At 34.5% G+C, this 25,504-nt stretch overlaps 3 protein-coding genes across 3 annotated transcripts; 1 reads left to right on the forward strand and 2 right to left on the reverse strand.

Annotated features, from left to right (window-relative positions):
• Positions 1-28: 28 nt before the first annotated feature.
• Positions 29-2,953, reverse strand: LOC112458706 (multiple inositol polyphosphate phosphatase 1-like). The gene is made up of 8 exons (XM_025022466.1): positions 2,350-2,953; positions 1,957-2,267; positions 1,595-1,720; positions 1,370-1,514; positions 1,166-1,266; positions 969-1,078; positions 495-695; positions 29-415 (listed from the first exon to the last, which is right to left on the reverse strand). The coding sequence occupies exons 1-8, from the start codon at positions 2,513-2,515 to the stop codon at positions 250-252; spliced, it is 1,326 nt and encodes a 441-aa protein (XP_024878234.1). The 5' UTR covers positions 2,516-2,953; the 3' UTR covers positions 29-249.
• Positions 2,954-3,095: 142 nt separating this feature from the next.
• Positions 3,096-7,308, forward strand: LOC112458707 (protein lin-37 homolog). The gene is made up of 8 exons (XM_025022467.1): positions 3,096-3,236; positions 3,340-3,497; positions 3,589-3,664; positions 3,746-3,881; positions 3,962-4,165; positions 4,526-4,709; positions 6,747-6,895; positions 6,973-7,308. Exons 3-8 carry the CDS (start codon positions 3,589-3,591, stop codon positions 6,992-6,994), a joined length of 771 nt encoding a protein of 256 aa, XP_024878235.1. The 5' UTR covers positions 3,096-3,236; positions 3,340-3,497; the 3' UTR covers positions 6,995-7,308.
• Positions 7,309-7,740: 432 nt separating this feature from the next.
• Positions 7,741-13,649, reverse strand: LOC112458708 (ankyrin repeat domain-containing protein 13D). The gene is made up of 13 exons (XM_025022468.1): positions 13,385-13,649; positions 11,853-11,988; positions 11,520-11,644; positions 11,235-11,280; positions 10,944-11,087; positions 10,156-10,339; positions 9,824-10,049; positions 9,609-9,737; positions 9,377-9,527; positions 9,125-9,286; positions 8,950-9,050; positions 8,753-8,841; positions 7,741-8,427 (listed from the first exon to the last, which is right to left on the reverse strand). The coding sequence occupies exons 1-13, from the start codon at positions 13,481-13,483 to the stop codon at positions 8,190-8,192; spliced, it is 1,830 nt and encodes a 609-aa protein (XP_024878236.1). The 5' UTR covers positions 13,484-13,649; the 3' UTR covers positions 7,741-8,189.
• Positions 13,650-25,504: the final 11,855 nt, after the last annotated feature.

Here is a 25,504-nt window from a genome sequence, read left to right on the forward strand (position 1 = left end):
TATTAATAATTATTTATGTACATGGTAAGATAAAATAAATGTCGATCTCTTTTATTGTACATTTTAAAAAACATAGATTCTGAATTCATCAAAAAATGAACCAGGTACGTTTTGGCAAAATTTCTCTTAGAAAAATATATATATTTTTTAAATTAAATTATTTTAATATATTTTTAATTAGATATGTAAATAAATAAAAGGATGCATATGTATATGGCATTATTGCAAAAATATTTTTGGCACTGCTCTTCAATTTTGTATATGGCACATAGCGTCAAACTGACATTCTTCATCGTTATCTGGATACATCGCCTTCATAGTACGTAATGGACATGGCATATCTTTCGGACAGCCTGGTAAATATACCGGTCGTTCCTGAAGCATGAATAACACACTGGGCCCGTAATACTCGCAACTGAAAAGAATGTAATTAGATAATTATACATGACAATACAGGCAGCGTATAATTCAATGATTTTAAAAAAGAAACATACTCGTACAAAACAAATGCCATGTTAGATGCAAATGTGTCAATAATGCTGCTCCTCCAAGCTCTTTTATCTTCCTTTTTGCGTAATGTAAAGGAGTCGTGCATCAAAGGATGTGCATCTTTAGCTAGCCCGAGTAAAGCTATTAATTTCAAAATCGTGCCGGAATGTGTAAAATAAGCTGTAGCCATTGCCCCTTCATTGGATCTGAAAAATAACATTCTTCTGATACGCTGCGTTAACACAATTGAATTATATTTAATTATAAAGTTATTTACAACAATAATTCTGCAAATTTTCAAAATTTAAACTATAGTCTCATATGTATCGTTTTAAAATATTTTCAATTAATTAAAATCTTTTTGACACACACATATATAAACAAAAAATCTACATATTCTTTCGTTTTTGTAGCTTAAAAAACCAGTAAAAAAACAAGAATTTTATATTGAATATTGCAACAAGTATAAATTTGCATACTCAAAAGAGTCAAACATATTTTTCAAGGCAGGGCACGCTTGCTCATAAGTTAGTGGATAGCCATATCCATCGATCCAATATAATTCTAGATCTTCCGCATATTCAAAGATCTATAAAATATGAATTTAGAATTAGGTACACAATTAAATCTCTCAAAAACTAGGAAGTAAAAAAAATTATTTTGTTTTAAATCTCACTCTGAAATCATTTAATGAAAATATTTTACACCAGGGAGATACTACACTTTGATTTAAAGCAGTCTCAAAAGCGCACGTTGTGTGCATTAAGTATGCAGTTTCTGAAACATATAAATGATTATATAACACAATTAATAGGGAAATATTAGTAGCAATTAAACAATACTTATCCAATTATATACAATGTGTTTAATAAGTGCTAACCATAATCGATATCATAACCGATGCGCTTTTTAATATTGTTTAACATATTTTTGACAATCTTGCTGTCCAGAAATTTCGTTTTCTCTAGTTGTGCATCTGAATTCTTGTCAACTTCTTGACGCCAGCGAGGACAAGCCTTGTAAAACTAGAACACAATCATATACTTGAAGAACTAGGAAAATGTAGGAGCAAAGTAAATTGTCTGAGAACTTAAAAACAACTTACTCTTATCACTCGATCTCGATACACCGGTAACGGATACCAAACATTTTTGCTGTTATGAAAACCGAATAAACCAACAGCGAAGTGTCTTGCGCTCTCTTCTGTACGTTGTGTGGCGGTGAATCTAAACTAAAATTCAGCTGGTGATTAAGGAACGTAAAATGTGTATTTAAAAAGGACCATCTATAATAGCCGTAAGAGTGTGCAGTAAGACGTAAGCAGTAAGCTACTGACTAATGGAATTTTTATAATTCAAGAATAATCGACTGTGGTTGGTCAATAGCTTACTACTTACGTCTTACTGCATTCTCTTACGGCTATTGTATACGGTCCTTGAATACATTCGGATATTTTGCGGTGCATACTTTATACGTCTGGTTGTTGAAATCTTCTGGCAACAGAGACGGAAACCTTGCCTGATATCTTTCTCCGAGATCAATCATTTCATTCTCCCCTTCTACCGCCAATTTCATCATGTGCCCTCGAGCAAACGATAATCTCCATTTTCTAAACAGAGCCGCATCATCGGCTGACAGATTCGTCGCTCCTTTATCATAATTGTTTAATATTACATTTTGTAACTCTGGTAATTCATCTATCATACGAGGTATGTACTTCTTGCCTGGATACCGAGTCCCATGACGCAGAACTAACCAGATCTTTTTCTCCACACAATCTGTAAACCAAATAATGATAAATACACGTTATTAGAGGCTCCGTACTTGGGTCAAAGGCGGATTAACGGTGTCGCGGTATACCTGGATATTCCAACGGTGACTCGTCGTAATTAGCTACACATCTATAAGGAGTTTTTGATCCTAATCTACATTCGTAACCGTCATTACGTTTGGAATAATCAGAAGCAAGAAAAACATCTGCTACCATACAAAATATAAGAATCTCAGCAGATACTTTCCAAAGCATTCTGTATAGTCTTACTGTCACAAGTCACAACCATGTCAGTCCACAGATACGTTTAACGTATATATATATATATTTTTTTTGTTCTCTCAATTATTTGACACAATACATTCTAATATAGCGATTATTTTTTTCTATCTGCGACAAAAGCATTTTGTCAGTAATAATAACTTTGTCATAACAACACGCTGCATACACCACGCAGCAATACACATGCTTAAACTTTCTCGAACACTGTGTATTTATGGATCTCAATCTATACGAAGCTGGCGCTATAGGTTATGTTCCCGCAGCTGAACTTTTTCTCATTCCTTCTCCTTTCCTCTAACCTCCTGATTATTGTCCATTTCACAGAAAGTACAGTTAGCTGTAGGTTAGGTTTCACTCTGGTACAGTGTAGCTGAACTTCTTGTATCAATTATCTTTTTCCTTTTTCTATTCAATTCCTGATTATATGCTTATTTCATTTCAAGTGTAGAAATATATAACGTAGTGCAGCCAAGGCCAAGCTAAGAACAGATTATTCAACAGCTGTCGCAAACCGTTCGCTGCGCAAGCGTAATCACTGATCACGGTCGTCAGGTTGCAGGCTACGCTCGAAAGCAAGGCTATTTTGGTCTATTTTGAAAAACGGATTTAGTAAATTTAGAAGTATATATGGAAGTATATATGCGGTTGTTATATCGTGCAGTCAATTGTTTGCCAAGTGTAATCTTAGGAAAAAGTGAGAATCGAAACTGAGACTTGCTCTCTCTCTTTCTCTTATCTGATATCTTACATTTTTCTAGCTGCAGAAACTACAATAACTGTTTAATAATTCATTTCAGGTACATAAGAGAAGTATACTTCTTGCTGGACGAATATGAGCCGAAATACCGATTTTAAGCCGAAATGACATTTTGACATTTGATCAGATTGATTTTACCGAAATTTGACATTTTAACTGTTCTGATAATTGTTCTATGTGACTCAAACATTGTTGAAGGTAATCTTTTTTTGTTTACTAAATGTACAAATTTGCTATTGCTTAGTTAACTATTAGAATAAGTCAATATTACACATTATGTGATGATTAGATGGGAAAGAAAAGAAATATTCAACCACCGCCAATAATGCCAGGACGGATAAAAGTGGAAATAAAAGATGAAATTGGTAATGAATAAATAGATTAAAGAAAAACAACAAGCTATTACAAACTATATTAAATATTATAGTATTGATTATGTTTACTAGGGGATAGCGATGTTCTTGTAGCAAGGGATCGTCTGAAGGGTGCTCTTCGAGAGTTGTTACAGCATAGTGACACTGGTTCATCGGGGGAATCAGATGACAGCCCTGTTTCAGATTATAAACATCCCATTAAAAAGATGTAAGCTTCGATGTTTGTTTATTATTACATAGAATTACCTATTTGAGAGAAACCAATCTTTCGATAATTGTGACATTTAGGACAAAATCCGTTAATCTACAACAACCACGGAAAGTTAGACGTCGCCGACCAATTCAAACTGATCTGGCGTTTCATCACACATATGTGATGAAATTATTCGACCGTAGTGTTGATTTAGCTCAGTTTCAAGAAGACACGCCGCTATATCCAATATGCCGTGCCTGGATGGCTAATCAACCAAGAAATCCACATTTGGTCCCTAAGTAAGCAAGATTATATAGATATCGCTTATCTTACTCATATTAACATATTTGCTTATTACATTAAAGTTTTGGATGATTATTTAATTTTAAAATATTTTATTGTACTTAAAAATATTTTATTATACTTGAGATTTTTCAGTATATATATTGCAGTTATATTTCCTATAAATTATACTGCAGTATTTTTTGTGTTTCTTATGATTTAAAAAACTGCATAATGAGAAAAGAATGAGAAAAGATATATGTACAATATACTTAGCGACTAAATTAAATCATAAAAATATTCTTCATTTGTTTTCCCTTACACACAACTTTATATATTTATGCAAAACTAAAATAAATACATTGATTTGTGAACAGGATACGTAGTCCAAGTCCAGAAGTAATTAACGAAGTTAGCATGGCAGATAACTTAGTTGGTGCTGACGGTGAAATAAATGACGTTCATTATTTGCCACCTCCTTTGCCTCGTGAAGAAGCCATACCGAGAAATCGGATTCCATCTCCTATACTTGGAGAGAAAGACGATTTGAACTTAGATTACGTAAGTCAATAATTTCGATAGGTGTATGTCATCTAAATTTATATTAAAACAATTCACAAAAGGTAACACGTGACTCTATGTAGAATCGATTGTCTCATGGTCAGCAAGTCTCGAATTTGACTCCGACTCTCATCTCATGTCAGTTTATACACACACACACACGTGCACACACAAATATATGTGTATATATATATATATATAAACACAATTGAAATATGATAAGGTTCCAATATGGAATAAAAAAGATAAACTCTGAACTAGTGCAGCCAGTTCAGCAACAAAAAACTGATTTTTAGAGTCTCTCGTTATTTTTTCGTTCTAGCCAGAAATAATAATTAGTCAATTCGACGTTAATTCGATATCGATGCGTCGATAAATAGTCTATGTCAAATATTGGTTGATCTTTGTTTCTCATCTTCGACCTCATTATAAAAAAACTTATACCTGTGATGTTAATCAAGCAATTGCGAATATTTCTGTAAGATTGCTATTGTCTTTCTAACTCTACCTACATCAAATCAATGCAAAGTCGGAAAGCACAATGTATACGTATATATTATGTATTCGATGCAGAGAGAATTAGTTGAAAGATAAAAGTCTTATAGAAATATTCATAATTACTCAATTAACATAAAAATATTTCTGATGAGGTCAAAGGTGACAAAAATATCAATCACTATTCGACATCGACCATTTATTGACGCATCAATGTCAAATTGATATCAACTTGACTAATCATTTCTGACTGGAGTGTAAATGATTGTAAAACTTTAATTAAAGTGGCGTTCACGCAACTCTAACAAACTGATAAATAATATACAAGGTGCTCAGGTTCGTACACGTTTCCTATGACTTGCACCTGAGACGCTATAATCAGCTACAGACTAACGTGACAGACTAACATCGATCTTGACATAATTAAAGATGTCTTTAAAAATAATATCTTGCGTTAATCGATAGAAAATGGGTCACTACAGGTACAATTTTATATATCGGTAAACAACTTATCTGAATAGAAAGATGGAAAAACAGATAAACATTAGAGATATATAGGTTCGTATTTTTGCATTTTCCCGCACATTCGACATTAAAATCGATTGCTGGCGTTTATTTCGAGCTGACAATACTATTCCCAGAGGTTAATTCCAAAAGTTTGCACAGGAGACATAAATTTCCGCTAACAAACGTACATTCAAAAAGCAGATTCAAAAAAGCACATGTCACAAATATTCATACTTAAAAATTGGACATTTTGTAAATTAATATAGTAAAAATTTCAATTTCTATAATTCTATAAAGGAAAGTAATCCTCTTAACTTAAAAAAAATGTGTTAAAATTATTTCTAAGTTCATATAATAAGATATTAATTTGAAAATTAATTACCAAGTTACGTAACATCGATTTAAAAAATTTTACAAGTAATGTCTTATAAAATTTGTGATAATAAAAATAGAATCCAAATATTTTGTCAAATATCTGTTGTCGAAATATCTCATAAGAATAATGATATATACTGTGTATAACATAACAGAGAGATGAATAATTTATGTGAAAAACAATTATATGGAATGAATGTAGGGTACGCATGTTTATTTTATTTTATTTTTTTTCATATTGTTAAAAATATCTGTCTAATAAAAATATACACTTTTTTAATATACATATTTTCTTATAGGTACTTTATTAATTTCGTACCAAAATTTCTTGATCAATTAATTTTCTATTTAAACAATTGTCCTTAGTTATTGTTAATATTTTGTTATTGTTCTATTAAGCTGAACGGACATTTAAGATTAAACTTCTAAATTATCTTGTGTCTCTTAATTTAATATCACCGCTGATTTTCTTATTACGTACTTTTTCAAAATTTTATGACTGAGTGAAATCCATACGTGAATGTATCATGCTTAATTTTCTTTATTTCTTTTTTAACTGTATTAAAGTTTTAAAAATAAAAAAAAATGTATACTGTACATATTTTTTTGTATTAACAATTATATTATAACAGATATAAATTGTACATAACGTAATTACAGGAGGGACAGACTCTCAAAACGCAAGAACAATTAATGAAGGATCATAGTGAACGGTGGAATGCCATACGCAAAAAATGGCATCGACAAGCACATAAAAACGAACAACGTTACTTACAGAGTGCTACTATACTTGGCACCATTTTTACAAAGTTTGTGTAAAAGATGTCGATTGATATAGATTTTTCTTTGATAAATTATAATGCTTATAATTTTATTTATATTTCAGGGCACAATCGGAATTTGAATAGCAGAAATGTGGCAGTCCAATGACTGCCGGTTCTTCCGCCGCTGATTCTACTCGTGGTAATTTTTATTATATAATCAGGGAATAATAATTCGTTTGCTATCTTTCTATACATCTTCGTTGGTGAGTGAATGCAGAAGTAATTATACTTATGTCTTATATGAATGCAGTTTTTTATTTATAATGCCCAGAAGAAAAATGTAATCATGTTTTAATGATATTCCGATAACAAATTGTCTAATCTTATTATTAATACAAAAGGAATTGTAACGCACTTGTAACCATTTTTCTTTTAATAAAAATAATGGAGCATAGTAATTAATTTTTCTCTTAAGTTTACATAAATCATATTTTACATCAAAATTATATATATATAATATTGATAAAATAACATACAAAAATAAATTTACTTATCTGAAATAATAAATAATATACTGTTAATTCTAAAATCTTTGCACTAATCTTATATCCTCAGTTTATTTTTTTATGAAAAACTTTGGAAGGAGGGCTGAATACTTATATAAATACTTCCTGTATATTCCTAATAGTTCATTATACGCCATTGCATTAAAATATTATATAGAATTATATTATTGTAGATATGAAAAGGGATCTTTGTAAAAATGTTTGATTTGATTAAAGATGGTTATCTTTCTGTGTCATCCTAATTGCAATTAATATGCATTATAAATTTAAAGAAGTAGAGATAAAAACTGAGGACAAAGGACCAGACGAATAATTTTTGAAGGCTTGAGAATTACATGCCATTTATTCTAGATATTAAATCGTAACTTACATTATTTACTTTCAATTAATAGGATTTACACAAACACTATTTGATTGTTTGTCATTCGTAACTTCATCTTTTTCAAAGAGCTGTAATTTTCAAGACTTCGTTACATGCTTGCTGAGATGTCTATAATATTGAAGAATTTCGTCTCATATAAAATGTAGCTAAGAAATAAATAACATAATTTAAATTATTCATTTGCTTAACTACTACTATACTATTTCCATCTTTTGACTTAATTGTATACTTCAATAACAAGTATTCATTGTAAGCAACATTATTATTTCGTAATGCACTTTGCAATCTATGAAATGTAGGAAATGATTTTTTTGTACAGTCTCTTGAGACTGGAAGAGTTTTCACTTTTGGAAGTAGTAAATTTGTTATCACTATTGCACATTTGGGAAGTTTACTTGTCCGTCAAAGATAGCTCCAACACATGACGAAACGTTTCTTCTTCCAGCAATCGTTGTTGCTCCTCTTCTATTTGTTGCTGCTCGGAAAGCTTTAACGCTAGTCTCAATTGTTCTGCAGTATCTTCAAGGGAATCGCTATCTTCGCTTTCATTTATACCCGCTGAATTCGCAGTACCTTCCGTGGATCCAGCTGTAGTCTCTTGATATAGCACTAAACTAGCCTGAATCGCCCTATGTTAAAAACAAAAATAATTTAAGCGACATGACAAATATTTTAACAAACTAGTTTATATTAACGTTTATTTTGCCAACACTTGCAAGAACTTTTTAAAATGTTCGGTATATTCAATGTCCATATTAATCTAAATACGAATAATTTCTGCTGTGTGAACAATTTACCCAACATTGATATTTGTAATAGAATTACCCACCTGTCTGAACATGAATTGTAGCACAAAAACACATGCAAAATTAATAATAAAATCTCATCAATAATAAAATTAACTAAAAACAGAACATCGATAACATGCTCTTTAGTAAGTTGTTTATCGCATACCTCTGAAGCTGCCTTTCCTCTTCGGTGGTCATATTAGGTGTAGTTGGTCTAGATGGCTTTTGCGCTCTTAATGCTTCCCATATATCAACCTATAAATGAAATAATATTTTTCTCGTGTAAAACAGAGGGGATGTATGCCATACACGTATACGTGATTTCGATAATTCTAAAGCAAAAGAATATAAAGAAAAAAATACCTCATCACGTTCACTGCCAGCTTCTAAAAGACTTTGCTGAATAGCAAACTGTAGCAAATCGTCCTCTTCTTCAATACTAAATTGTGCCCTAACTTCCGCACCTATATTCAACCAATATGAATTAAACAAATTGTATATATTAATTGAAGGATATATGTAAAGACAAAAGTTTTACCTAATTTGGTATATCCAGTAGGTGTTTCGAAACAAATATCGTCAACTAAACAAGTTATACGATTTGTTTCTTGCAAATGACCTACATGCGGTACTTCTTGATCTAAACCAAATATATTTCCAAATGTTATTCTCGCATTAAGGATGTGGAACAACGGAATTTCTAAAAAAAAAGATTGAGTATTAGTATGTTTGGTATATGACATGTACATTCGATACTATAGCATATCCATCACATTTAAATCAATCTTACCAATTTTAACAGGAAAACCAGCTGGAAGTTGCATTTGAATAAAATCTTTTAATTTTGCGAAATGTGAACTAGATATGGCCATCAGGTCTACAATTGGCATGATTTGTTCTTGAAGACTTAGTGGATAATCCTCACTTAACCATAAAGTTGCCTAAATGTGAAAAAATTGCCTTAATTAGTATACAATATAATATATGATGTACAGTTTTCAAGCCTATATAATCTATAATACCTTAAATTTTTGTATTTTTGTATTAACTTCTTTTGGTCTACCTATATCTCTCCCATTCAAATCGACAGCTGGGTCAAAATATTCCTCAGCCGTTATGTTAGAAGAATTGCCTACACTATTAAATTCTTCCTAAAATATATAGCTCGATTACTACGTTTTAAATGCATGATTACCGATTATTTTATTATTGAAAAATTATTGAAAAAAAAGATTACACTGGCAGCGACAGTGCTGCAACTCTCCTGCTGCTGTTCTGCGATACCAAGAAATGACTGTAAAGGAGTCCTTGGTGCTCGAGCTCTTGCTTTATCAGCCTCAGATAAGTGTTCTAGTCGAGTTTTAGTTATTAATTCCACATTGCTTGCACTAAAAACCTTACACTCGTGACCATTTATTACTTCGCTTTTGTCAGAACGCCATCCCCATAGACCTGCTTTATTGCTAATTCAACATAAACAATGTTGTTGAAATAAATGCGGAACAAAGCATGTATATACATAAATACGTATATATATTATTATTAAATATTATAATGACAGATAATTACCGTTCAAAACTAATTTTATCTGTATCTATATATGTTGTAACTATAGGATTAGTAAGTCGAGCTATCACACCTTCTTCAGAAGGTGGTTCCATTAATTGTATATTATCATCTCCTATAAGTTTCATATGTTCAACATAAACTTTTCTAGTTTCATGATCTACTTCCATCATTGTTGCCCCATCATCTACAAAAATATCATATTTTATTTAAAAAACTGTTTTAATAAATAATTTAATATATTTAATATATGTAAATTTCAATAAAAAAGATCGTATTATTGTCACATTATATATCACATTGTACATTATATAAATAAATGTATATACACACATGTGATATAAAAACAATATCTTGTCTTATATTATTTAATCGCCAATTTATTCACTTATATTTATATAAACTACTAGAAATAAATAATGAAAATGGAAAAAATAAAAAAATTAGAATATAATAAAAAATATACTGTTAGTGTTAGGAAAATTTTTCTGTGCTTATGCGAAAATGTTTGTTTTTATTAAATTTTTAGCAATGCAGTGCACAAATTAAATGTTCGGATTGTATCACCTGTGTGATGACCATCCAAACTGAACACATAACTGTGTTCACATCTGATTGCTACAGGCGGAATTGACGCAGCTTGCTTATTAACATATGGAATTTAATAATAAACAAATTGACATTTCCAAGACATAATCAAATGCAATTAAACAAAAATTAAGTTATATACGATATTCATGCACAAACGTTAGCAACATTAAAGGATGTTTATTAAAGATATCTGTGCTTACTTTGTCCTTTGAAGATATAGCTTCGATTGCCACGTTGCCAATTTGCATGATCAAAGCCTAATAAAGTAGTATCAATCCTCACATTACTACCTTGTTTATAAACCTTATATGTATCGCTTGGGCACATCCGAGACACAAGAGGAACTGGTCAACAGAAATAACGGCAGTTAACCACATATATTATTAAAAATGAATTAAATAAGTGTGTAAATTGCAGTTAGATCCAAATTATGGATTAAACTACAAGATTATAATTAAAAACAGAATGTTATTAAATCCTCCGTTTCTTACCCCAACTTGTAAACTCCCATTTCATTTCTACATAAAAATCAGGCGCCTGAAAAGGATTTCTATTACTAAGACCATCATATATAGAAAGAATGAATGAGAAAAAGTCAATATCATTAGCTTTCACACAATAGTTCACACAAGAAACACACGGGTTAATATTAGTTCATAGAACTTGCAGAAAAGAATTCCTCTTTCAATAAAAGAGATTGTATCTTTTGTGAGAACTGTACACGTATTGCGACATATGAATTAATAATATTTCATTAGTTATTACATAAAACTGACCTGTTTGAGCTTTTGAAGTAGCTCTGGTATACCAGCCACTCGATTACAGTACCTCTGGTAGTCTCTCCTAGCAAGTACCAATTGCAGTAACTCAGAGTTTCCCGTACCAACTGCTTCTTGGACCACTGTATCAAAATAAATTAAATTGACTATTTATATAATGAAAATAAATAGAATTCAAATTACAAGAAAAACGCCCGTAATTCGTCAGGACTGAATTTTGATTGCCTCTAATATTATTTGAGTGAATTTTACATATATATAAATAGAATTGTTGGAAATACAAATGTCTAAATAAAAGTTATAAACAAACAAAATGTAAAAGCCAATTACCGGTCCATCCTTGAGTGTTCTCCGTATTAACATTGGCTTCATGCTGCAACAGTACTACAGCGGAATCTATATGACCCAAAGTTACCGCTAACATCAGTGGCGTCCTTCCTCGATTGTCGTGCTTTTCTATGTCATGCTAGAAAATATTTAAATATTATAATCGATATTAATTGAGGTAATTATTAAAGCAATTATTATTGCTCCTAGTTTCTCTTTCAGCATATATTAACTTCTCATTGGTTATATAATTAAAATGATATGTTATCTAAAGTACCCTCATATCTATATTATAAAATGTCGGATAGCTTGACTCCACTTCAATAGTATATCTTGAGTCGTAGTTCAAGTTCACACCTAAGGTTTCTCTCTTTTTTATGAAAGGCTTCACACGTTTTTTAAACCTGCATTACTACTATAAGCTTGATTGTGTAATCATAAATTTAAAAGAATATATGCAATTACAAGCTTATAATTTCACCGATAAAATAATATTGCGTCTAAAGAAATCACCTAAATTACTATGTTATATTGTTAAATTATAATTGATAATGATATATGTGCTCTGTTTATTACAAATGAAAAGTTTCAATGTATTTTATACAACTAATTCAAATTTATATCAAGAAATAATTAATTAACAGAAGAAATTCTTGTTTCTGCTAAAACCAACCGTGTATTTTTATTATCTTACTCCTGTATTTATTTCTTTTAACAGAACTACTGTTATTCATAAAAAAAAAACAAAGCTTCCTCTATGAGGAAGCAAAACCTTGAGCAAAACGTTAACTTTGTCACAATGCAAAATAAGATACGACATTGCTCTCTGATTTTCTTTCCTCTTTCCAGCATGTTTATGTGTGTGTGCATATAAGTTTGTTTTATAATAAAACACACCGTATACATCTGTGTTCATCTCTGACGAATTATAAATATAGATGCAGTAATATAAAATCACTTTTAACCTTTTCGCTTTGAACACTTCTCAAGTCTGTCAAGCATCTGTTCAAAAGTGTTATTCACGTTACATAATTTATTAGCTTTAAGCATATTTATCGTCGAACTTACGATACTCTGGCAGACTTGAGGAAATTTCGTAGCATCTGATAAAAAATGCTTTAATATATAATAATTACTGTAACAAAGTCAGATGGAAGGTACTTGTGAAAAAAAAAGATGCGTAGAGAAAATATTTTAACACGACCGAACCATAAACGGCGTGTCACTCAAGCCGTTGGCAAACGCGAGTGCAGGCATTAGGTATATATACAATGTCGCGTTATTCATCCGCATTGAACAATTACGCAATTATCGCTTACTGCATGATTGTCAATTACGTTGGAGACTCGGTTACTTAATCGGCGATAACCGAGTTGTCGCAACGCGCCTAGACACGCGAGGAGGACCCCGGTAAACCGCGAGTGAAACGCGCCAAACGGCGTTAATGACGTGCACGGTTTTTCCATACGGCGTATACGGAATCTAATTAGTGTCAAATGAGACGAGCGCCGTTAAAACAGCAGGTCTGCGCAAACCTGATTTGTGGACAGTTCCTTGTCGAGGTCTACATAGCTGTTATGCCAGACGAGCCAGTGCAGTGGATAATTCTTTCGTATAGTATCTACATTCACCATCTCTACGGTATCCGATTGACGTTAACATATAACGCGTTTATCGTAACGTGTGCCACGACTGCCACGGGTACTCGAGCGCACGACACGAAATTCGGTGATTTTGACAGCGCGATACATGACACATCAGACCTAGACGAAAGGGGTACTCATACTCATCGAACACGCGGCGCGAGTCGCGACCAAGAGGGGAAACTGCCTGTCGTGCGTGATGCGCCAACCTCGAGAGAAATGACACGTCGACACTCGTTTTCTGATTGGTGCCGCTTGGTACCGCCATTTTGGAGCGAGCTCCGTCGTTGGTGGTTGGCGATTTCAATTCAGCGCCGGCATCTAAGGAGAATGAAGAAAAAAATCCCTGGGTATATAAAGTCCAATATGCTTTTCTTATTTTTTATTATATGTACATTTTAACATTTATATATCGTTATTATTATATATTACTCTCTTTACACTTTAATACGTAATATTAAAATATGTTAGGTATGTTAAATTATGTATTTTCTGGAGATACATTAGAAAAATTATATTAATTAATTAAAATAATATAATTAATAATAATATTATGATTAATCATTTGTCAAAATAATTGACGACAAATAAAATAGTTTAATAATTGCACATAATAAAATTTAAATTTAAATATTATTTTTTATCAGCGATCTCTTTAAAAATTCTGAAATAACACATAGTGGATGTTAAATTTTAATTATAAATAGGGTCGAGAAATCATTCAAACAGGAAATTAAAACGACAAGTGTAAATATACAGAAGAATTTGTATAATAACATATATTCGCTATGCAGCGTTTATACATAATATATCACTATAGTTTTATATGTGTGTGTGTGTGTGTGTATGTATATATATATAATAATTAATAAAATATAAAGTTCAATAAAATATTAAAATCGTATGTCTGGTATATTATTATCTCTCTTCATCGTCGTCACGTCGTCATCGTTGTCGTCATCGTCGTCGTCAACAATTAACTACTATCGTCCACTACGCCCTAGCTTGATATTTTTTTTATTTTTAATATGCATATTTATAGCAATAATGATTTCAAAAGGCTTATACAGTATATATATATATTCTATTAACGCTCTGATAGTTTACGATTTCTTACTTGCCGTTAAATATCTATATTTGCTCGCAGCAGAATGAGTTTTTATAACCGATTACCATTTCAACTTCGCGTTTCAACGTACGATCAAGTGTTTGAATCAAGATTCTCGTTAATCGTAAAATTAATAAGAACAGAACCATCCTATAAATAAATGTCGATTTTCTCTTTTCGAGCAATTACAATCGCTCGAAATGCCATACAGTGATATACCGATTGGCAAATAAATCTCAAAGCGAAAATCAGTTTCAAAAAGAGAGTCCGTGAATATTTTTAAATATTTTTAATATAATATATTCTTCTTTATTTCTAAATCATATAATTTATGTTAATTTCTATACGCATATATTTCGCTTAAAACGACACGACACTCTTGGACATTCGACTCATCTCGTCATAATCCTTCCATTATCCCTTTCTTTTAACTGTATAATGATTTATCGCGACATTTCATGCGCTAAGCGAGACGTCGAAGCTGCCGTTAATCCGTCCAGTAATTATTTCTTAAAGCGATTAAGAGTGGGCATCATTGTTTACAGACAACCACAGAAGCGAGATGATATACGCGCGTGATGGCATATTATACATTGCATCTTGCAACTTCAATCTAGATGTATATTACATGTTCTTTTAACGTGCAACTGGTTTTTTTTCCAAAATTCTTTTACAAACAACACAAAAGTTAGAATCAAGGTGTCGTAAAGATGCCTAAAAACCTATTGACATTTTTACCGTGTAAACTTTTGTATTGTTTCGATTGACATTCATATAGAAGATGTGTAAGGCAGCACTTGCATAAAGAAGCTGTTGCGTGAATTACATGCGCTGATGTTACATATTGGAATATCGACGCAAACTTAAAGAAAACGCTCATATTTAAAAAAATTAAAAGTATTGCACTCTCTTATGACATATATTTAGAAAATAACGTTGATGACAAAAGTGAGCCTTTTCGTAATGAGCAGAATTGTGAAGTGACATACTTATATTGTGTAAATAACGTTTTTACTCAATTGTAATCGTCCAACGACACAAGAGAAAATACTTTTTCAACGCACATTAAATATAACCTTACGGAAAAATATTACAGAAAGACTACTGTACGCGGAGAGAATTTTTCGTTATATTTTACCGTTAAATTCACTACAAATTTGTGACAACTTGACAACCAAGGAATTTTTGAAATATACAAAAGACATTTTACAAACAACGTAATAAAAACCAAGTAGATCAGTAATTTTTTTAAAATTATTGAAATTTTCTAGATATACTTTAGTAAAATTAATCAAACATATTTTATATTTTAATGTAATATATAGATATTAATATTTTTATTATGATAGATATTAATCAGAAGCTCGCATAAAATTCTTCGTAGTACATGTTATTGTCCCACAACTATACCATGATTTTCAAGATAAATTCTAAGAGAAAATTCTCTTGTGTAGTTGCGAAAAAAGTATACGTAACTATAGTAAATATTACAATAATTGCTATAGTTTTGCGTACATTTTTCGCAACTACAGTAGCTTTTTCCATAAGGGACGTCACTGTATCATATACGCGTCGTTAACCCTCTCATGCATTTGGTCCTAGCACGGACAGACAAATATACGCTTCAATGACAATGAAGTGACAATTAAAAACGGCAGAGTTATATATTGCCCTTTCGAATGGCGCGTTTTCATTTGAGATCTCTGTGAAGTCTTAATTCGAAACAACGGGAACTACAAAATCGGAAGCAGAGAGTCTACATTCTATTATTCGTTCCTACAAAATTCTGGACTACGGCTATGAAAAAAAAAAAAAAATGTATCCTGCAGCACCCTTTCCCAGTTATTCGCGCGCTATTCCACAAAGTAAGCGTCTCTATTCTGTACAAATATAGAATATTTGGCATGTACGAGTACAAAATTAGCTCGTGTTTGTTCTTTAAAAAAGATCATCGAATTGTATATCGTTATATGTATATTGACCTCAAATAGGGAGATTATCTTATATTTTCACAATCGCAACGGCGATCGTTGAAAATTAAGAAGAGGTGAGTATTTAAGGTGTAGGGTATGTTTTCCGCGAGGAATATATTGCAAAGAGCTAATTATGCGTTTTTCTTCCTTCGCCAAGAAAAATCATTGGTGCATGAGAAAGTTCAACGATTCGACGATTCGCGATATGTTAAGGACTTTGTGCCCCGGTGATCTTGGCGTTTCAGCCTGCGTAAATTGCATTGGAAATCATGTAATTAATTTTACATATCTTCGCAAAAGGTGTGACACAGGATGTACGGGAGCGGGAATGTCTGTTGCGAGAGTCGCGAAAAAAATCGGCTTCACTTCACTTCACTTTCCTTCGTATATAGCGGCGGGTTTTGCCGCTATACGGTGCGGGAGACAGTCGATTCAAATACTCGTGCTGACCTTCGCATAGATTTTATTATCGAAAAGTTGCGATAATGATTTCTTAGCATATAGACAGAGGGACAATTCTCCGGAAAAATACAAAGTATCTCTTTTTTTTTCTTTGTCGAGTTTCAACGAAACTATAATCGTCATCTAATCCAGAATATTCGCCCACCTCCGAGACGCGCGTGGACGAGAACAGTCCTATATATTTGTGTGTTGATAGAAATCTTCGACGCTTCATCGCCGAAAGTTGCACCACTATATCCTCGGCAAACGGTATCGCGTTTAAAATAAAACGATCGTTGAACAAATTTGACGTTCGTCGGCGGCAAATATTCTATTGTCACATACGAGTATATATACGTAGTGGAGGCGATCGTAAGTGCTACCAGCGACGTAACTTGTAACTTTCGCAAAAGATAACAGTTGCGCTGAGGGAAATTGACGCGAGACTCGTACCGCGAGATAAAACTTCCGATCCGCGAAATTCAGAGATTACTCTAAAGAGATTTTTTTTCCAAGTCTTTTTTCAATCCTTTATCTATATATAAATATATAAACATATACACTGTTAAATATTAATGGATAAAAAAACTAATATCCTGAGTTAAATAACATTTTGTTATTTTTAACTGTACCATGTGTGTGGAAATTTATTATTTTAATACAAAATAGTAAGTGGGGAATGCACACTATCCGTCAATGATTCCTCGTAGGAAATAAAGACAAGCTATTATGCATAAACTATAAAAAATCCATAGCGCCGTCTCTATTTCCTAGGGGAACAAATCATTGACGGATAGTGTACTATATTATTACCAATTGTTTTCTCCCATCTTCATTATTTTTTAATGAATCGTCATATTCTGTCAGTTTTTTATATTTTTTAAATGCTTTTTTTGGGACTGCTGTTGGGACTGCTTCTGCGTTGTTTTTCTGTATTACTAATTCTTCCAAAAATTTGTTTTGATTTTCTAATAGCTTATTCTGATCTTCTAATAACTTTTTAATTGCTATAGTGTTTTCCAAAATTTTAATTATATATTCTGGCTATCTGTAAAATTACAGTTAAATTACAGTGTATTGTTTTACATTTTCGTCGTAAATCAGACTGATGGATTTTTTAAAGATTTTTGTCTAAGAAATCATCTCTGTGAAAAATTTCGAAACGGGTACAGTCGTAAATCTCGCAAAGGAGAGATCGGAAATTGGATTGCGCGGCACGAATCTCCTGCAAATCTCCCGTGATCCTATATAACTATATTAATAGTTATTAATTAATTAATTAATGACCATTAATCCGCGCGTGTTGCGCGAGGCGTATATGCTCTCGATGCGTGTGCGGCGGAAAAGAAAAATATCAAATCTGGGGTTTCCTAAGGAGCTTGCGCGACCACTTGACACCGCAATATACTACTTTGCACTTATATACACGGATTTCACGCCTCTTAGCTGTGCACGTACATTCTCTATTTTCAATAACGGCGGTGCAGTTATGCGGTTTCCCGGCCTACGGCCGCGGCTACGGTGATAAGCTATACGCTACCCGGCTTAATCTTAATGCGCCGGAAAATGCCAGTTACTTTTATTTCCGCAGAAGGCAATTTACAGCGTTTACAATCTTCTCCTTTTCTACTTTTAACTTCCCTATACGGTATTCGGTTAACATGCTGAGATGCTACTAGGTTCTTAAACGAAACGACGGCGTTTACTCGTCGCGAGACAGACGCTATAGCTTGCAAGGGATAGGCATTTTGGAACGACTCCTGCTAAGGATCCATCCGCGCGGATCCGCGTCGACGCTCGACGCGGATCCGCCTCTCTCGACGCTATATACATTATACACGGAACACGATCTTATCCTTCTGCACAGAGCCATCGCTCACGCAATTCACGCGCACGTCGTAATTATCGCTGTCGTATATCGCGGGCATCGCGGCGTCGACACGCACCGCTCGGATTTCTTTTCGTTGACACATTGCGGCCGTTGAACGTCGATTGTCGTGCGCACCGTGATGGCTCGCTGACAGACATACGCTTGACAAGGGACAGGAAACTTCGACGAACGGATAAAATACAAAGATTCGGCAGTACAGTGATCTCCGTGAACGGGCATCGCCGTTATAAAAGCACGGTCGCGATGCGTTCGCGTCCCCGAGGTGCGACGACGCCTCGGGAACGGCGATTTGATTCAACAGCGAGACCCCAACATCCGCAAGATATGCATTTTTAACGTGGCGAATGATCTCGGCTGCGCCCGGCGTGCTAGCGCGCGCCTCCGTTTTGTAAATTGCATAGAAATCGTCTACGAAAAAAGTCTGCAATCTGTAAACCGCGATTTCGCACGGCGATTGCCGTTTAGAACTATGCGCACAGGGATAGATCCCGGCGGACGCCCCATATGTAGGATAACTAGATATTACAATGGAGCCAACGCTTGGCTGATTTATGGCGGTTAATCATTGGCCAGGAATTCTGTCGCTCAGTACTGGACTATTACGGGCAAATAATCGGACGTCTATTTACTTTTACACTGTTAAATATTAAAGGATGACATTTAAACCAATGCCTTGAGTTAAATAATCCGTTTTGTTATTTTTAACCATCGTGTGCGTCGAAATTTAGTATCATTTTAACTCCATTGGTTTAGTTAAATTTACATTGTTTTAGTTAAATTATATATCGACATATTGATTAGAAGTGGCGAATAGGAATAATTAAAACTGACTCAAATTGAGTATAATTTGACACTACGAATTTAACAGTGTACGATAACACGGCATACGGTGATGGATCAACATTTTATAGCCAACGCCAAGCGTTATACAAAAAATTTATGTTATTGGGCCATGTCCAGTAAATAATTATACACTGATATTATGATAAAAAATACTATTTATAATATTATTGCAATGATAAATATGTACAAACGCTAAATACTTTTTTTTAAATTCATATTCAGCTTTTTCTTGCAAAAATAATCTGTGTATTATTTATTATTTCTAATTTCACAGAAGTTTCACGATATAAACTTTTATATTCATTTGCCATTCTTGGGCCATTATCATTTGCCATTCTTGAATCTAATTATCAGTTTATTCGATTATAATCCAACGCTGAGCCAATATTAGACGACTGCCAATACTGGCCAGTACCGACATCAAAAATCTGGTAGTCAGTAATGGCCCAATACTGGGCCAATCGTAAAATCCTATATGAGCAGTCCTGCCTGGGATTTATCAAGCTACCGCGGTCCGGAATGCGTCTGAAATATTTCCTCGCGTAAAACGGGTGTTCGAGTCGGCTATACTCTATGTACAGTACCTACGTGTGTAAAGGTGTTACGCGACAAGAGAACGAAGCTGCGATTATGTCTCATTATAACGTGCGCGAGCACCCGAGGTATCCGACGACCGGCGACGAGCGTCAACTACCTTTTTCGGTGATATCTGCGCCCGACGGACGCAAGTTCGTCGTATACGTGTGCGTTGAGCAAGAACCCTACTGCGAGAACGTTACTTTGCCGTTCGCAGCGCGTATCCGAAAAAAAAGAGAGAAATATATGTAAAGTTAAAACGCGCCGACGCGTATCACCTGGATCGTTCGCGCTGTCAAGGATCCGTCGTCTGCCTAAGTAGCGGAGGAACTCGACGGATCCAGAACTTTATTTTTCAGGCTCTTACGACGTCCTGTCGGGACGAAAGTCAAGATACCGATTAGTAGCTACATACAGAATCCGGCGTTACATATTTTATTTTCTTCTCTCACGCGCGTCTTCCTTCTCGTTTCCCCAAACATTCAAGTCCGCGCGTCGATTTTTCATCGTTACACCCATGAGACGATAAAACGAACGTGCGTTTTTACGGATGTAAATAATACGGGTTCTTCTGGGGAACAAGAATGACAGTCAAGTCTGCGGCACGCACATAAATCGCGCGCGCGTTGTCGATCACAATATTTTTCAGATAAGTGATTCTGGTTGTTCACCTTGATCGCGTCTGCGAATGCGCGTGTTCTACGAGTTAAGAGAGAGAGAGAGAGAGAGAGAAGACGCATTGTATACATGCGGATGAGATAAATCAATAACTTGATATACGGTTTTGTTAGATACCTTTATTACGATGTGTCTTAACGATAAAATTTATACACTCAAACGTAATTAACGTTGTGTTTTGCATCGTAATTTCTCATCAGTCATATACGATATACGTTAGAATAATCGAGTGTGTCAAATAATGCGACATAACCGCAGCGTTATTATTATATACGCATTATCGATAAATAGAAGCTTATTCCTTGCAGCGATTATACGGATATAAGAATGATAGAGTCGCTGGTTGCACGTCTTGCGAGATTGTTTCCGACCTCTCACGGTCTGGCTCGATGTTTCTAGATCACTCCGAACGCGCGATCCGTCCTGAAACGTTACCCTCTTAACGCGGGGCGATTGAAATATTAACGGCTCCACCTAACGCAATATTAATAAAGATTTCGCGCTTTAACAATTACTTAACGTACTTGTGAGTGACGCTAATCATTGTGTTAAGGGTTAAAGATGAGAAGATGACGACGACGATGGATGCAATAATTATTATTAATAATAATTAATAAAAATTAATAATAATAATAATAATAATCATATAATATATAATATATAATATATAATATAATATAATATTAATATAATATGTCTTCGCGCGCTGTACGGCCGGCCGAGCGCAAATAGTCTAAAGCCCATTGAGCTACGATCTCTCAAAAAAGCCACCCCCTCGCTTCGTTAAAACGTCACCCTCTCCCCCCCCGTGTGCGGTCGCGTACAGCAGATTCTACCGTTCGCGTCACTAACAATTTTCTTCACGATACAATCTGGCGTACGGCGACGCTGGCCGTTCGGCAAATCGGGGCTCGGCCGTACATATACCGTGTGAAAAAAAAATTACACTTCATTAAATCGATATGAGATCCGTTTTGGTATGATAATCCCGGCCATTAGCTTTCTAACCCGCAACACAATATCCCTTCTTTCGGTATCTCGGCGAACGCGCTGGACAGAGCTCCAGTATCGGTATAATCAACCGAGGCGATCGTGTCGTGCACCGACGGGGTCTCTCTCCTCCCCCAGCTCCCCCCCGGAATAACGGGAAAACCCCCTTCTTCCCTTCACCCCGGCCGCACGATCGCTCGCATAACGACTGGCCCGCCCGTCGAATCGATCGAAAGCCCGATCCTGATCTGATTGAATCGGGGAATTTGCGATTATACCGCGAACGTAATGCAGCAGCTTTAAGAGAGATAGAGATAGAGATAGAGGTAGAGAGAGATAGAGAGAGAGATGCGTTTTCTGAATTCGAACTCGGTGCGCTCGATTATTCCCCGCGAGCGCAAACGCGAAACGTGCACCGCTCGTCGATCGATCGGCGACAAATCCTCGTCTCGAGCAACGCGATCAACGTCTGAGAGCGCGAATGATCGAACGGAGACGACGATGGGCTCGCGTTGCTCGTCACCGACGGGGAAGTTATCTGGTTTAGGCTGCGTGACTCGCGATCTCGAGAGTCCTCAGGCCGCCGATTAATCCCCCGCGGTGGTATTCGCTATAATTGTATATTACACGGTGTCCCGAATCGCCGCGACGACTCGTCGCGACGAGGAGCTTTGACTAAGTAAATTATTGACATTAACATCGCGAAAGAGAGAGAGATACATATTAACTTTGTAACGTTCGGTGTTCGTCAGTCGGTCGTCCGGGTCGAAGCGACGGATGGACGGGCGGATCGTTCGCCGTTGTGGAACGGTGCGAAAAAAAAAGAGAAAGAGAGAGAGAGAACGTATCTCGACCGGTCGGTCGCTTCGAACGGGACAACGAGGTGTGTATGCTGTACGTTCGTATGAAATAAACCTGAGGTATCTTTAAGTCTGTAAAGCTTTCGTTATGAATGTTTGAAACTCCGTTTTCCCCCCCGCCCTCCCTTTCCCGCTTGCACCTTCGCGCGCGAAGGTGTTCTTCCCTTTCTCGCTTGTTCCTCACGCGAGAGCGAGGGCGGAATTAAGAGAGAATATTTGGCATACGTAATGGCACAGGTTGATAAACTTGTACTTGTTTACATTCGCGAAGTGCCATCCCGCGGATAGGTATATATGTCCGCCAAAATTCTCTTCAACGCGATATTCCTGTCGAGTGACACTCGATCCTAAGCACGCGATCTGCTGTTTCGTGTTATCGTGCAGAATGGGATTAACAATAAATCATATATACGAATTTCTGAGAGACCATCGGAAATTTATTGCTGCGGGTGTCTGCGTGTGTTTTGTATGTCGTGTGTTCGTGACGACAGACACGATCTCGCATCGCGAATTCGCATCGCGCCGTTACGCCGTTAACGGAGTCGGAAGCTTAAACGATCGGCTAAAGGGCTGGATTATTTTACTACCGCGAAATGTTGAGACGATTCAACGCGTTATTTGTCGTTTCGCCAAACGGTTTCAATTGATTCCCGTTTCAATATATGTTTCCTTAAAAGTTCGCCTATAATAATATTACATTTAGCGTCACGTGTATGTCTTCGCATCGAACAAATCGTGTTTAGATATTCGTGTCTCATGAATAAAAATCCAAAACTATTCTTTTAACTATTCCCTTTCAATTTAATGTTGTCGAATTAATAATTCGTTATTTTGTAATAATATTTTAATTTAATAATCCGTTATTTATCTTTTAATCTTAATATTCAAGCTCGTGCATGCGTCAGACAGCTATCAAACACACCCCTCAAGCACAACCCTCAATCGTAATGCATCGGTGTACTCAGCTCAGAAATGTCTAACGTCAGACATGAAGCCGTACTTGCCGCCAACTGCACGCGTTCGAAGACACGAATTAAAATGTAAATCCGAAAATGCCGAAATTTAAAACGAGAATCGGACATCTCAAAAAATTTTCTAATGAGAATACTTTATATACAAAACTTTAAAAAGTTCTTTAAAAACGATTATTTAAAAAAATCGATGAAAGCCTTGTAGGGTTTTAGAAATAATTTCTCTTCGGTATTACAAGTTTCAATGTTACCGCCGCACTGTATAATGTTATATGTACAGATTGCATAGAATAAAATGACGGCAGAAAAGTCATGTTAACAATTAAGTATTAAGTAATAATATCACTCCTTAGCAGTTTCCGTTTGCGTATTGTCCTCGGTAAATTGTGTTTATAATAATCGAGCGTAACAATTTTGATAGCAATAAGGAACCTACGTGGACGGCAATTACTTTCTATGCTATCTGTAATAATTGTATGTCATTCTATTTTGCAAAGTACTTTACAACGATTATCTATGTGATTGTGAACACGATTATAAAAAATTGACTATGATCAAGGTCTCGACAGCACCTCAACTCCCGTATGAACACCGTGATTATCACTTGAGTGCTGTTGTGTTTCATAAAATTCATAAAATGCGATAAGTTTTCGATAGACGAAGTTCGATACAATCAGCCGTGGTATGAACTTGTAACGTACGAGTTGTTTGTCATAAAATTTATATGGGAAGAAACGAATCTTTTCCGTGCGACGACAACATTGCGTTAAATAACGATCGCTACCGTTGGCAATTTTTAAAAAGACCGCGATCTTTCTTTGAAAAGTACGGATGCGATGAAATTGATAAAAAGTCGGGAAATACTGACAACGCGATGGTTTTGAACACAAGGGTAATCCGATACCTTTTTTTTACGAGAATTATGGATCTCTTTCCGAGTTATACTCCCGAATCATTGAGTTTAAATTAGCGCAATTCGTCAACAGAACTGACACTTTATTATGCTAATAAAATCTAAACCCCGTGTCGTGATTATATTAATAAACAACAGTGATATACTAATTCTTAATACATTAAGTTCAATAATTATAAAAAAAAAAAAAACGAGGGGCTATACAAGATAATACACGTAATATACAAGACATAATATACAAGGATATAACTATACTAAATATACAAGATAATTATACTAACGTACGAACAACGATCGGGAAATTGGAAGAAACTTTTATTGGCGAGGGTCGCTTTATGTATTCTTTACTATATTTAGTACAGCATACATTGCGACGTCTCACCGATTTTCTTCCGTCAAGTATGAAATACTTTTGTCATTTATTGCATTAAAATCTTAATGCTCCTCACCTTTCATGGCAGTCGTATTGGATTACATTAAAAACGAAAAATTACGTAAATTTTTCTTAAATTTGTACGTTCAAATTTTTTTAATTTTGCTCGCAAATCACATGCAAACCACAAATCTATAGTTAATAATATTTTCTTTCATAGTTCTTTTTCGATTTGTAAGTTTAATAAAAAGTTGAATATTTTGACTAATTAAAAATAGTTAAAATAAATTTGTAAATAACATATATGTTAATATATATAAAAATGTATAAATATGTGTAAAAATATAATACAAAACAGTATATAATTATATTTATAAATTTATTTTATCGAATAT

Source organism: Temnothorax curvispinosus, unplaced genomic scaffold, assembly GCF_003070985.1.
Source record: "Temnothorax curvispinosus isolate PA1 unplaced genomic scaffold, ASM307098v1 QBEX01009133.1, whole genome shotgun sequence".
NCBI classification, from domain to species: Eukaryota; Metazoa; Arthropoda; class Insecta; order Hymenoptera; family Formicidae; genus Temnothorax; species Temnothorax curvispinosus.

Coding starts and splice junctions, on each gene's coding strand:
- LOC112458706 (XM_025022466.1), bottom strand. CDS start 2,515: ATGCTTTGGAAAGTATCTGCTGAGATTCTTATATTTTGTATGGTAGCA. Junction 1,515..1,594: donor ATCGAGATCGAGTGATAAGA/GTAAGTTGTTTT, acceptor ATTGTGTTCTAG/TTTTACAAGGCTTGTCCTCG. Junction 1,079..1,165: donor TTTCATTAAATGATTTCAGA/GTGAGATTTAAA, acceptor CATATTTTATAG/ATCTTTGAATATGCGGAAGA.
- LOC112458707 (XM_025022467.1), top strand. CDS start 3,589: ATGGGAAAGAAAAGAAATATTCAACCACCGCCAATAATGCCAGGACGG. Junction 3,882..3,961: donor AAACATCCCATTAAAAAGAT/GTAAGCTTCGAT, acceptor TGTGACATTTAG/GACAAAATCCGTTAATCTAC. Junction 4,710..6,746: donor ACGATTTGAACTTAGATTAC/GTAAGTCAATAA, acceptor ACGTAATTACAG/GAGGGACAGACTCTCAAAAC.
- LOC112458708 (XM_025022468.1), bottom strand. CDS start 13,483: ATGGTGAATGTAGATACTATACGAAAGAATTATCCACTGCACTGGCTC. Junction 9,287..9,376: donor TGGTTTTCCTGTTAAAATTG/GTAAGATTGATT, acceptor CTTTTTTTTTAG/AAATTCCGTTGTTCCACATC. Junction 8,428..8,752: donor GAGGAAAGGCAGCTTCAGAG/GTATGCGATAAA, acceptor TTTTTAACATAG/GGCGATTCAGGCTAGTTTAG.